The 13,723-nt window shown below is 38.6% G+C and overlaps 1 protein-coding gene across 8 annotated transcripts in view; it reads right to left on the reverse strand.

Moving 5' to 3' along the window:
- Grip1 (glutamate receptor interacting protein 1) overlaps positions 1-13,723 on the reverse strand; it is a 390,535-nt gene that overhangs the window by 72,807 nt on the left and 304,005 nt on the right. For 4 of the 8 annotated variants that reach the window (XM_033763762.1, XM_010644227.3, XM_033763763.1 and 1 more), the window contains exons 10-11: positions 9,920-10,075; positions 9,042-9,197 (exon numbers count right to left, since the gene is read on the reverse strand). In XM_033763762.1, the coding sequence (XP_033619653.1) occupies positions 9,042-9,197; positions 9,920-10,075 (312 nt within the window). The remainder of the gene's footprint in view (positions 1-9,041; positions 9,198-9,919; positions 10,076-13,723) is intronic. The other 4 variants (XM_033763767.1, XM_033763765.1, XM_033763766.1 and 1 more) reach the window with 2 other exon arrangements.

Raw genomic sequence — 13,723 nt, forward strand, 5'->3', positions numbered from 1 at the left:
AAAGAAAAAAAAAAAAAAAAAAAAAAAAGAAGTGTTGTAGCTATGCTGGTCTTCACCCTTCCTCCAGCACTGAGCTGGCACAATGGAATCATTTAAAACATATTTTCTTCCTACCCTTAGACACAGTCTTCTCAGTCTTTGTTTTTTCCTCCTATTTCCTCATTCTAATGTACTTCCTCTAACCTATGGCTTTTCCTTCTCATCAGCAGGATGATATCCTTAGCACACTGGCTCTGTGATTCTTCAGCTGTCGCAGTTCCAGTCACTCCCCCCTATTTTGGCTGTCTTGTCAGCACAGCCCATCTCAAAGTGCATAGATCTCTACGTTCTCAATATCTGAATTCCCCCATGATCACAAACCCCTCATTAACTGTCTTCCCCATTCTCTACAATCAAATGTTCTCCTCTTTATGACTTCTAGTCCCTTTCTCTGTTTCCTGGTCTACTCATTTTCAAACAGTATTTCTAGCCACAGATTTTTCCCCTCTTCAAATGAAAGCATTCTAGAAGGTGGTTTGTTTGGATAAAGCTTAGCTAAGGGTGAAACCATCATCTTTACCCACTGCCAGATACTGGAATCCTTTCCCTCACACTCTGGGGATAATTGCAATGATGCATCTGCTACTGTCAGAGATCCTTAACCATCATATGATCTGCTGTACGTCTATACTCTATACTCTTTGGCAATGCCCCATCAAATCCATGGCTGTTACTAAATTGTTGAAGGATGTTAGAGAAAGTCGCTATAAATTCACATCATTCTCTTCTGCACCCTAGAATCCTTCATAGGGTAATATTCCGGCAATTTATTTGACTCCTTCAAGCCAGTCATGGTGGTGCACACCTGTAATCCCAGCACTGCAAGACTGAGGCAGAAGGATCGCTGTGAGTTTGAAGCCAACCTGGGCTACATGTGAGTTCAAGGGTGGACTGAACTACAAGACTCTGACTCAAAAAAAAAAAAATTTCTTACAGTATTGATTTAAAACATTTCTTTCCTTATGAATCAAACTTTATTCTTTATTTCATTTCCTACAATAACTAAAAGATTCAACCATTTGACAAGTGTTTCTTAAATAACATTCATTTCAATCTTGGTTTCTCTGAACCATCAACTATTTTCTTTCTGTCCACTTCTGTTGTATCATTTCAAGGCTGACTCCTCCTTTTAGTGTTTTATGAAATACTATCTCCTTTCCATTCCTTATGTGATTTTGTGTCATAAAGAACCTTTCTCTCACTGCTTTTCTAAACTTTCTCACTCACCTCTCTACCTTTCTGACTTCTGTCTTTTGACTTGTGCTGATTCTGAAAGGGCTTAAAATTTGGCTTCTCCCTTCATCCTTTCCTCAACTGTTCTCACCGATGACTTCATAGCTGTCAAAAATCAATGGCCTCAGCCATTCTAACTGTTCTGCAGTAACCGGCTTTAGGACCATCCTTTGCTTTCTGGAATTGCTCTCCACTTTCCATAAAATTTATTTCTTCATTTCTTACATCTTTATCTCCTGCCAGTCCCTTTCAGTATAGGAAACAGAGACTCCTCCACATTTACGTTAAAGGTTCAGTGATGAACTTCCTCGATTTATAGATATCCCATTGTAAACATGTTCCATCAGCTTCTCAAAATTAGTGTTTTCAAAATTAAGTAACTCATCTTTTCTGTTTCAGTGCCTCTTATTTCTGTGAGACTATCACATGTACAGTCTTCCAGGCTTGAAATCTCAAAACATCCTTTGACTCCCAAGTCCTCATTTTTAAAATTCCAATAGCTGCTAAGTTCTTACAGCATAACCATGGAATATATCATGCATAAGTCCTTCTTTACCTTTTTACTTTTAAAACTTTAACATTTCATTACTTTTTATATCAATTATTCTAGTACACACTTTTCAGGGTCCTCTCAAGTTTGGTGCCTTGTAGATATTGTACCAGATGAAATCTTCCATCATGATGAGACCCCAACTTATCTGCTCTCCATGAACAGGGATTCAACATCACTAGAACAGGTTATTGCACAGACATCCTGAGTGCATCCCAGGCTGTTATCTCATGCTAATAGGGCTCCAACTTGTCTCCAGACTGGCCTTTCTAATAGACAACGTTTAGCATATTTCAGTGGTTCTCATTTTCTATGAAACAAACTTTTTAATTTTAGCAGTGTGTGCAAAATTGTCCTTAAGCTCATTTTTTACTCATTCAGTCCTATGTTTCTCCCTGCTCCCTCCTGTGCCCTGTGCTCCAGGCCTGTTTGCATACTTTCATGTATTAGTATATCCTGTGTCATCTGATTCATTGGCCCCCTCCCCTGGGTTTTCAATGTCCCTTTCCTTGATAACCCTAAGAGAAATTAGGTATTTGCTTCTCTATATTTCTAACATATCCTCCCTTTCCAGTTTTTATCAGGCTTTTGTTTGGTTGCCTTTCTCTCCACTTGACCTTGCATTCTTAGAATGTTGGGACTAGATCTTATTACCTCTGGAATCTCAGTTTTTGGAGCCTTCCATAATTGCTGAATACATGAGAAATGAATCAAGTTTTGTGCTCTAATCTACATTTTCTTCTTGGAGCCAACATTTCATATAGAGCCCTCTGAGTTGCCATAAATAATTAGAAGTCATTATTTAGGACCCAGAGTTTTTTTTAAAAAATCATGATAGATTATTGACAGGGTAAGGGAAAGTGAGGTGGATTATTTGTCTGGGATGAAGATGAAAAAAAAAAACCCTCTTTTCCTTCAGAGGAAACATTATTCTCTCTCAGCTAGGTTACAGATAAAGTAGCCTTTAATGTGCGAACTGGAAGTAGTTCTCAATCCCAGGCTTTTATATAGGGTGGCCTAAAATGTCAACACCTGACACAGGCACTATCATAAATAATCAGATACATTTTCTATGTGGCTCTGTTGAGGTCCAGGGTACTTTGCATTCACATCTCACATTTTGCACAAACCCAGTAGCGACTTAGAAAATATGGTTTTTGCCGGTAGGGATCTAGAGAATTGTGCTTATTTCCAGTCATTACTCACGGGAATGCCATGTTGGGGGGTCATCTCCACGGCAGGTTACTTCCACTCGCTTCTAGGGAAGCCTTTACATCCCAACAGCAATGCTTTCCTTTCTCTGAATCTTTCTATAAGTTCACATCAGCACTTCCACTCCATAGCTCCATTTGATGTAAAGTTTTGGGACTACTTAGCTGGGGTTACAAACCGTTTGGAAGTCACCTGTTTCCCATTTCCTTTAAGACAGAGCTAGGTCAATTGAATAGGAATAGGTGGAACTAGTTTGGAAATAGCGAAGACTTTCTCAAAGGAGAACCTACTGTATTTTTGGAACAGAGAGTAGAAGAATTTCATTCTCTAGAAGGTTTTGGAAACAGAAGTCAGTACTAAATGATGGTACCATTACCTCTATAAACTCTATCTATGAAAACTTCCTGTGATAGAAATCATTAGCCAATTTAATGTAGGATTTAAAATAAATTTATGCTATAGATTGAGTCTGTAATTATATAGCTATAATTTGCATCATAAATATGAGATTATAGTAAATGAACTCTATAACTCCTCTAGAATAATGGAATGTATTCTTTGAAACTGTGAAGTTTCATTTGAAATTGTATTGATAACTTATATGTATCAGACTCTTAGAAACTATTACCAGATATGAAAAAGATAAATTACAGACTTACAGATGAGAAACAAAACAGATAAAAACTACATTATTTGGAGGAGAAAAAGCATCTTAATTAACCTGCTTTATTAATGTAGTCAACAAACAAAATTAAAAAAAGGTGATTATAACCTGGTAGTTTAGTTTGTATGAAAAATTCCCTTTCGAGTAGCAGATAATCCTATGAGGTCAGCAGTCAGCAACAGGCTATGAGCTCCGAGCTGTGTCCCAAGGCGTGTCTACTTCTACTCAATGTGAAGACAAAGACGACTTTATTGTTGACATGTCTGCATTAGAATTTAGCTCTCTGGTGTTTTCCAGGATTCACATCTGCTCCGTGCAGTTCCCATTTACAACTCTTCAAGGTTCTGTTCACAACTCTTCAGGTTTTCAGGGAATTACTGTTTTTTTTTCAGATTTAATTGAGTTTATTGGTACATTTTAGGGATATATACAGTTATATTCATTGTTGGGATCCTGTACCTCTACATGACAGGTCTTGGTTCTCATTTTTCCCCTTGTCCCTGCCCTCCCTTCACCCCCTCCTCCCCTCCCCATCTACGACCACTTTATTTCCATCTTTTCATTATCTCACATCTTTTACTTTTCCCTTTTTACCTTTCCCCTACCCGTCCCACCTTCCCTACACCTTTAGCTCCTTTCTTCCCATTTCTCAATGTCAGTAATCTTATTAGGATCTTATGTATTATTGCAGATTATTCACACCAGAGAAACTATTTGGTATTTACACATGTGTGCCTTATTTATTTTACTTAGGAGTATATCTTCAATATGTATCCATTTTCCTATGAATGAATCTATTTTCTCGTTCTTTATGGCTGAGTAATATTCCATTTTATAGAAAAACCACATCTTCTTTATCCAGTTTCCAACTGATGGGCAAATGAGCTGTTTCCAAGTTTTAGCTAGTACAAACTGTGCTGCTATAAACATGGGTGCTCATACATCACCGTGATATGATTCTTTCGGTTCTTTTGGAAAGATACCCAGTAGAGGGATGGCTGGGTCAAACAGAAGCTCCAGTCCCAGCTCTTTGAGGCATCTCCATATTGATTTCCATAGTGGTTGCACCAGTCTGCACTCCCACCAACAATGGAGAAGGGTTCCTTTCTCCCCACAACTCCGCCAACATTTGTTATCATGTGATTTCTTAATAGCAGCCATTCTTTGTGGGGTGAGGTGGAATCTCAGTGTTGTTTTCATCTGCATCTCTCGAATGACCAGTGATGTGGAACATTTTTTCATATATTTTCTTGCTGCTTTTACTTCTTTGTCTGAGAAATGTCTGTTCATTTTGGATGCCCATTTTTTAATCAGGTCTTTATATTTGGGGGGGCTGATTGTTTTGAGTTCTTTATATATTCTAGATAATAGTCCTTTGTCTGAGGAACAGCTGGTAAAAATTTTTTTTCCCACATTGTAGGTTGTCTCTTAGTTCTGCTGATGGTTTCTTTTGCAGTACTGAAGCTTTTTAATAAGATGAGATCCCAGTTGTTGATTCTTTCTGCTAGTTCCCGTGCTACTGAGGATTTGTTCATAAATTTTCCTATCCAAAGTCTTCCAGAGTTCTGCCTAACTTACCTTCCAGCAAGTTTAGTGTTTCTGTTTTAATATTTAGATCTTTAAGCCACTTGGATTTTAATTTAGTGCATGGTGAAAGATAAGGGTCCAGTTTTAATCTGTGGCAGGTTGAAATCCAGTTTTTCCAACACCATTTATTAAAGAGGCTATCTTTCCTCCACTGAGGATGACTGCTTTTATCCAATTCCTAACTGTCCAGGGGTTAACAAAGATAGCTTTGGGCTCCAAAAGTTGAAAAATCCACCATTTTTTTTTTAGCTTAGGAAGCTGGTTAGTTTACTATCAGATATGAGAGACATTAAAAAAGGTCCTGGAAGGTTTACTGACATAATGTGTTTTTATCATTTGATCTTGCAATTTGAGACTTATGTCTCACTAAGTCAATTTTAGGTAGATCCCCCTCACTACAGGCCATGTGATCCAGTCCGGGAGAGCAGGAGAGGTGGTGGACATCTTCCTTGCTAAATGGGAGTTGCGTGGGGAGTGAGGCAGCTTCTAATCTAAGCTGCCCTCCTCAAGGGCTTCCTGTACAGTCACTTATAAAAGCTCACCTTTTTATTAGCCATTTTAAACTTTAGTTCCTTCAGGGGTCAGTGGAAGGGAGCATAAATTTGTTAATTTTTAAAAATTTTCTTCCTTTCATCCTCTCTAGTAGTAGGTGATGGCAACCAAAGAACTAAAGAGCATTCTGAAAATGTGTTGTTCCAACTTTTACAATTTACTGCAACTGAGGAACAAGCAAGGTCTATACTGGCTCTGTGTGCAGCAGCAGGAAGGAATGAGCTGGGTCTGTTGCTTAGTCATGCTCCCCTGACAGGTGCACGACAGGATTCTGGTGGAGCCGCGTCCACTGTGGCAGGAAAGAGGACAGCTGCGGAGTGGGGAAAGGCAAGTGGATCCAGAAGAGAGGAAAGGAGAGCATCCTCTACAGCAGGGCCCTCCAACCCTCCAGGGCTTTGTGAATCTACTCACAGTCTGGAGCTCAGAACACTCATCACTCTTTCCAAGAAGCAAACATAACACTTTCTTGTTTTCAACCTCATAAAATGTTGTTATAGACTCTGTATTCTCCTTTGGTCAATGATACACATGTTTTAATGCTTATGTAAGAATATTTCATTCTTTTCTGGCTATGTTCTTACTTTGTAGTGGAAATACATGTGAGATTTTTTTTTCTCTTTTACAAGCTTTGGCCTCAACTCATCACCAATACAGCAAAGAGACTTTTTATTATATTTGTAACTTTCACCATGATTCACCGTCCATACAAATAGCCTGGTTGCTATAGAAACGTAAGTATTAGAAAGCAGGCAGCAAATGGTAGCACAGAAGAAAGACATAAATAAAGTGGGGGAAATAAACCAGGGTATAGTGAAAGTGGCAATAAAATTTTTATTCTCAGTTACTTGGGAAGACCTTTCCATCTGATATGACCATATCAAGTTTAAGCAATAAAAAAAAAAAGAAATTGTCAAATTTTTTAGCATTTGGAATAATGTCATTATTGTTTTTTAGGTCTTTCTGAGGTAGAAATAAAAGTACATAGCATTTGGGGCTTTATTGTTTAATTAAAATATAAAATTATGATCTCCTCAGCTGTATTTACAAGCACCGGTTACATACATTGTTAGTGGTGAGCTGATGTGGCTGATGTCTACAGTAAACATGAATAAGAAATGTCTTGAACCACATTTCTGTTTATATTTCTACTATATTGGAGAATAATTTGCTGATTCAAGAGAAAATTTATAAGTTGGTTGTAGGTATCAATGACAGTGTGGCCTCAGCTTTGGTTCCTTTTTTAAAATTTTTAAAAAATTTTTTATTTTTTGGGGTTTTTTGAGACAGGCTCTCACTATGTAGTTGAGACTGACCTGGAACTCACTATGTAGCCCAGGCTGGTCTCGATCCTCCTACCTCAGCCTCCCGAGTGGTGGAATTACAGGCGTGTGCCACCACGCCTGGCTCCCTAGATAATGTTTTAGCAAAGGTGCATGCGTGCATGTGTGTGGACACAAAAATCTTATAATCTTTACAATTACTAAGTGGGGTAAATACTGTGATTATCCTCACTTTTAGCCAAGGCAGGGAGAGCGGAAGAACCTGTCAAGATCCTACAGCCGGAACATGATAATGCTGTTATGACAGGCCTGCTCGCTGTAGTCTCCCAGTGGTGGTGAACCTTTTAGAGCTTTCCGTGGTACAAAGAGCCTGCTGTACGTGTGCCATCAGTTTGAAACATTAGTAGGATCATAACCACTTCACTATGTTGTCCTCAACTAGTTTCCTCATAGAGTAAATAATTTATTTTAGTCTCAGCTAAGAATGAGTGGGACCCTAGATGTTCCTTGTTCAATATATTTACTTTCCCTTTTTTCTAATTTAAAATTTGTCATTTTCATACACTAAAATTGAAAATTTCCTTATATTCAAAAGGACAGGTATATCAGAATCATGTGTACACCCCAAAGCTCTATCATTTCTTATGCTGTTTTTGAAAAGAAGCCCACAGGTTCTTGTAACGTAATGAAATCACTTCCCAGTGTGAGTGACAGATGATGTTCCACAGTGTTGGTGGCATTGAAGGGACTGGTGAGAGATCCTCTAGTATCACTGAATCTCTGGCCAACAAGCTGAAGAGCCAAAACATAACCACTCCCCCCGCAAGAATATTCTCTTATCAATACCAGCCTGGCCACATCTGGGTCTGGTTTTATTTAAGAAACTTTGAGTGTTTCTTATTTCTTCATTTCCCCAGCAAAGGAAGAGAAGAGACACCCATCTTCTTTAGGTTTCTTAAAACAATCACCATCACAGCCACCAAAAAAGATACAGTATAAGACATACCTCTCTAGGCAAAGATCAGATCGGGTTGGAAAGGTAGGCGTTCTCTTCACCTCAAAATTATGTAAGTGTGATGAGGATTACGATCTTCCTCAACAGAAACACACAGTGTAGGAGTGTTTCTTCCCTGGTAAGAATCCAAACAACTCTCTTCTTGTACATAGAGTCAGCTACCTCAGAGAAAGCACTCCACATTTTCTCCGTCTTGCTTTGTCTATATTGTGCTTGGCTTTTCCAGACAATAATATTTTCAGGAATAATAGCTGAAGTTCCTAGACTTTAGGATGCTTGCTATAAGGATAAGTATCCTTCTATCCTTCTTAGTCAACTGCAGGGAGTATTAATAAATATAGGTGACAGAAGTGGTTCTCAGGGGAGTAGATTCATGAAGGAGCAACAGAAATTGGGGGAATGAGATATAATTGGAAAGGAATGTTCAAACTAATCATTGCTTTTTGGGGAGGAAAAATGAAATATAACAGTATGAAATTTATCATAACATTAAATAAGTCCATAAGGTTCTTATGCATTTACCTAAAGAGGGGTAGAGTTTGCATAAAATTGTTTTAGAGGTAATAAGAAATTAAAAACAAAGATTTCATGTTCAAAGCTACCCAGAATATGAGTCTTAAAAGGAAAAATACATCTTTATGTTATGACATCAGAAGAGAAAAAAACCCTCAAATAAAATGTTGTAGCAAAGTATCATGAACTAATTCAGTGAAATTACACTCAGTGCAATCTATCATTTAGATTTTGGGTATCGAGTCATAGTTTTTGGCCCTGAGCTGTTGGCTACTTATCATCTACCTGGTCATTTAAGTTCTTGAAATACTCTTTCTGTAAGTTCTAGTATATCAGACTTTGATGCCTAAACCTTTTCTGCTGCCCCAAGACTAAAATTGGGTAATGTTCACTTACATGAGCTTTTGAAGTCTTTCTTTTTCAGTCTCCTCCTCATCATGGTTCCACGTGGGCTAGTGGAGTAGAGGCTTCGAGGTAAAGTCCCCATGTTCAGAGAACTCAGGCTGTATGCACTCATGGAGGTAGGAGAGAAGGAGGAAGACACCAGAGCTGCTGCAAGAGAGTAAAGACTTGGCACACTGAATTTGCAGGTGGACGAGCCTGCCACCCTTGCCAACCAGTAATAGTCCCGAAAGACACACACAAGGCAGAGTGATGGTTAATAGCCACTCCAGCCAGACAGAGAGCAGGACTCAGGAGCAGTGCTCTAGAATCTCAGCCTTGCAAGCATTTGTAAGTACTGAGGAGCAATGGGATCCTCAGACGCACACAGAGGCACAAAGACTGTATGAATTTTGCTATAGACAAAATACTCAGATCTTAAAACAATTTTTTTTCCATAAGCAACAACTCAGTACTTCAAATACATGCTCTCATTTTTGCAGTTTCTGACATAAATTTCATAAGTGATTTCACATGCACAAAGATTTGCACTATTCTGAATTGTTATTTCCTGCACCACATATTAAGCATTTTAAATATTTACCCTTTTTTTGGTTTGTTTTTGGTACCGGGGATCGAACTCAGGATCTTGCGCTTGTGAGGCAGGTGGCGGACCCAGTGAGCTAAACCCCAGCCCATTTTACACCCTTTCTTAATGACAAATGCTTTCTATTGAAATAGAAAGACTTAGAGATGTCAGAAATAACATGTTAATATCACAAAAGAAGAAAACGGACACAACACTCATGAAGCCGAAGATGCAATGAAACAGGAGGAAGGACTGAGAGAGCAGTATAAACGGAAGAGCTGGAGGAGAAAGCGGGGAACATTACGAGGGCTGTTTGGAGCAGGCGCTTTCGGGAAAGTCAGGGTGGGCGCGCTGCAATGGTCAGGGTGGTGCGCACTATAGTGCTGGCTTGGGTGAAGGCTGCACTGGTTGCTGGCCCAGGAATCCCAGGGAAGTTGCCTGTCGCTCCTCTGAATTTTCACTGCCCACGTGAAGTGATGATGAGAAATAAGAAAAACACAGGACAAGGAAAAAAAAAAAAAGAAGAAAAAAGTAACTGAATTGCACAAATTAAAAAAAAGTAACAAAAATGAAAGCTGCCTTCAAAGAAAAAAAGTATTTGGCTTTCTCCCTTTTCTCAGTGGTCAGCAAAACAGATGATTAACACCAGTGACATGGAAACTTTTCATCTTCTCAAGAATAATGAATGCCTTTCCCCAACCCATTTCATCTCATTTTAAGATGACTATTGAATCAATTTCTAATCTCCTCCTGTGCGTCATACCAGAGATTAAAAACTTTTTTTAAACTTAAAAGTCAGTCTCATAAAGATCTATGGCACATGATCAGTAATTAAAAATTTGCAAATCCTGGCCAGTTAGTAGCACTTGTTGAGAGAAAAAGGAAAGAAAGAACAATAAATCACACTGGTTCATGATTCCTGTGGCCAAGTAGTCACACTTCACGATTTATTGCTTTGACATTTTAATTGTACTACGATCCATCACTGGAATTTGATTTTCCTCAACAATAAACCACTCTAATCATCTATCAGCACCAGAATTTTATTTGTACTCTGATTAATAAGGACAAGATAAAAATCTGAATATATTTTGATTTTATTTTGAAAAAGCATATTTCATTAAAATATTTAATTCTTAAATAGCTTCACATGTTCTCACAGTCCCTTAAGGTAGCATAAAAATTTAATGAGGATTATTTCCAAAGTTTTGATGTCCCTTTTATTTTTTAAAACATATAGATCACATTTCCATCGTAATTTCAATGATGAGATTTGATTTTCTAAACAGTGTTCTGAAATGTGAATCATATTTTGTACTATACCTGATAGGTTTTCATTAGATAAAAGTTTTAACTTCCATGAAACAGGCTTCACCGGCCTTTCTCCTCCTCTCTGGAGTGAAACGCTGCACGGAATGAAAGTCCTACCAGGAGCACACCACTCTGGGGTGAGGCGGCCCTGGCCTTCAGTTCTGCTTTCAGGCCTTGCTCTTTGTATGACCCTGGCCAGCTACACAGCTAATCCCCACCTCAGTTTCCTTACATGTCAGCTGGAGGCTGACATCTGCTCTGCAGGACTGCTGTGAGACTTACACACCGAACAAGCTCAGCGTGGTGCTGGTCCACAGAATCAAAACAAATGAGCTATGAGTAATAATATTGATTCTGCTGACTGTTCTACCTACCAATGGAAAATAAAGTGCCTCTTAAAGGAAATAGTGATGTCTCTCAATGAATTTCAATCACTAGACACTCAAGTTTTAGGGGATTTGTCAGAAATCTCAAAAAAGCATGTTTAGAGCCACTGTAATTTCATATTCCTAAATCAATTGGCCCTTTTCTTCTATCCCATTGTGCTTTCTGGTTGGACTCCTCTCTCCAACTTCTCCGTCCTAGTTCAGGCCACCATTACTTTGATCTATACCACTGCAACACCTGTGGACTAGGGTCCCTGATTCATATCCTTCACACCTGCTTTCAGGTATTCAGACACAGCGAGGGTGATAAATATAAGGTTAGATAGCATCATACTTGTTTGAATTTCTTATCGCTAAAGAGAATAAAGAACACAGTCCCTACACATCTCAGTATCTCCACATGTATCACTCTCCTCAACATTCATGTTTCAGATACCTAGGTTTTTTGCCTGCCCTTAGAACAAGCCAGGCCTCCTTTCTGTCCTGGTGCCTTTGCATTTGTGATTCTTTCTCCAGTTGTTTGTATAGCTGGCTTCTCCTAATCAGTCAAGTCTCAGCTCAGGTGCCACCTCTTTAGAGAAGTTGCTGCTGACCTCCTGGCTGAAGTAGCTGTTTCTCCCATGTTATCATATTGCTGTTTTATAATTTTTTTTTTTTGATAATGGGGATCAAACTCGGGACCTTGTGGTTGCAAGGCAGGCAGCAGCACCACTGAGCTAAATCCCAGGTGCTAGCTGTTTTATATTCTTCACCGCACTTAATACTGAAATAGCTTTATCTTTGTAATATACCTGTAATGCTTATCTCTTTATACTAGGATGTACCTTCTATAAAAATAAGGATCTATTCTGCCTGTCTTGCTCACTAGATATATCCTAACAACTAGAACAGTGCCTAAAATATAATGATGAGGAATTAATCAATAAATGAACCCAAGAATGAGCAAGAATATTGTTCAGAGTGTCCACATCCACACCGTGGCAGCACTTTCCTTTAGATCAAAGACTGTTCCAGAGAAGTCCTTAGTGGATTCTCTTTCATCGTTTTTTACTTTTTAGGAGTATATGAGGCTACTTTTTAGCAAGATGTAGTTATTAGTGGGTCTGGCTAATCTACAATCACAGCTGCTCCATCTACTCTTAATGAAGTAGTACTTCTGTATTCCAAATGAAGCCAGAGTAGTGGACTTCAGAATTTAACACCCACCTTTTTGACCAAGTTCTTTACTGAGTGTTCTGAAAACGGGGCCTTTATTAGTAATGTCAAGCGAAAGAAAGAAAGAAAGAAAGAAAGAAAGAAAGAAAGAAAGAAAGAAAGAAAGAAAGAAAGAAAGAAAGAAAAGAAAAATTTCTTGAGCACTTATTGTATGCCTAGCACTGCACCTCCTATAAGCAGGTTAAGTGCCGGTGATGGCTTGACAGTGATAGTGACCTGAAATAGAACAGCAGAGAAAGAAATCAAACCAGAGAGAACAGTGGGATAGAAGGAAAGGCAATATGGTTTAGGGCTATAAACTTTTCCTTGACTTTGAACTATTATTAGAAACTAAATCTTCACACACATGAAATAATTAAGAGACAAAAATGATAAAAGATGATGCACAAAATTGCATGCCATGTTTAATGAATGCAAAAGGTCTTCAACAAATAATGTAGGACACAGAAAAGAGTTACTATCTCTTTGAATTTACCCTCCAAAATCTACTGTTTTACAGTGGTCTACTTGCTACACATATATTAGGCATCAGGAGTTTAATAATAAGATGGTATATTTTTCCATGCTCTTTCATTTGTGAAGAAAATTCAGAGGCATTCTCTAATTGTGTAATAATGAGTCTACTTCCGCTGAGTCCTTACTACATTCCAGGCACAGTGCTAAGTGCTTTTTCATGGATTAGCTCAGATAATGCTCACAATATTCCTGTGAGGCAGCTCTTATTTTAATCTTCACTTTACAGATAAAGAATTTAAGATACAAGAAACTTGTGTGACTTGGTTAAGGTCTTGAGTGGAGATTAAAGCTCTGGATGTCTGTTCTAGAGTCCCTGCCCTCAGCCATCACGCTACAATGCCTCTTCCTATGGGTGTATTTAATTCCCTTCCCTGTTCTAGAGAAGTAAATAGAAAGTTTAAAACACAATGCTTCCCACATTGCTTGTTGGTAACATCATTACTACAGTCCTAAGAGGTGTGCAACATAGAAGATGCTGTCTTTTGATTGTATCCACCTGTTCTGCCAAGACAACCAAGAAAACCAGTGAAAGCAGCTTTCATGGCTTTCCCTGGAGCTCCCAGAGGGGAATATCCTCCCGGTACTGAATATATCAAACCTAGTGACTTTGGTCACATTATCTTTTGAAAGATGTTTCCCTCAATCACAATTATTTCTCTCTCTCTCTCTCTCTCTCTCTC

This window comes from Fukomys damarensis, unplaced genomic scaffold (genome assembly GCF_012274545.1).
Source record: "Fukomys damarensis isolate Sample0158 unplaced genomic scaffold, DMR_v1.0_HiC HiC_scaffold_15, whole genome shotgun sequence".
Lineage (NCBI taxonomy): Eukaryota > Metazoa > Chordata > Mammalia > Rodentia > Bathyergidae > Fukomys > Fukomys damarensis.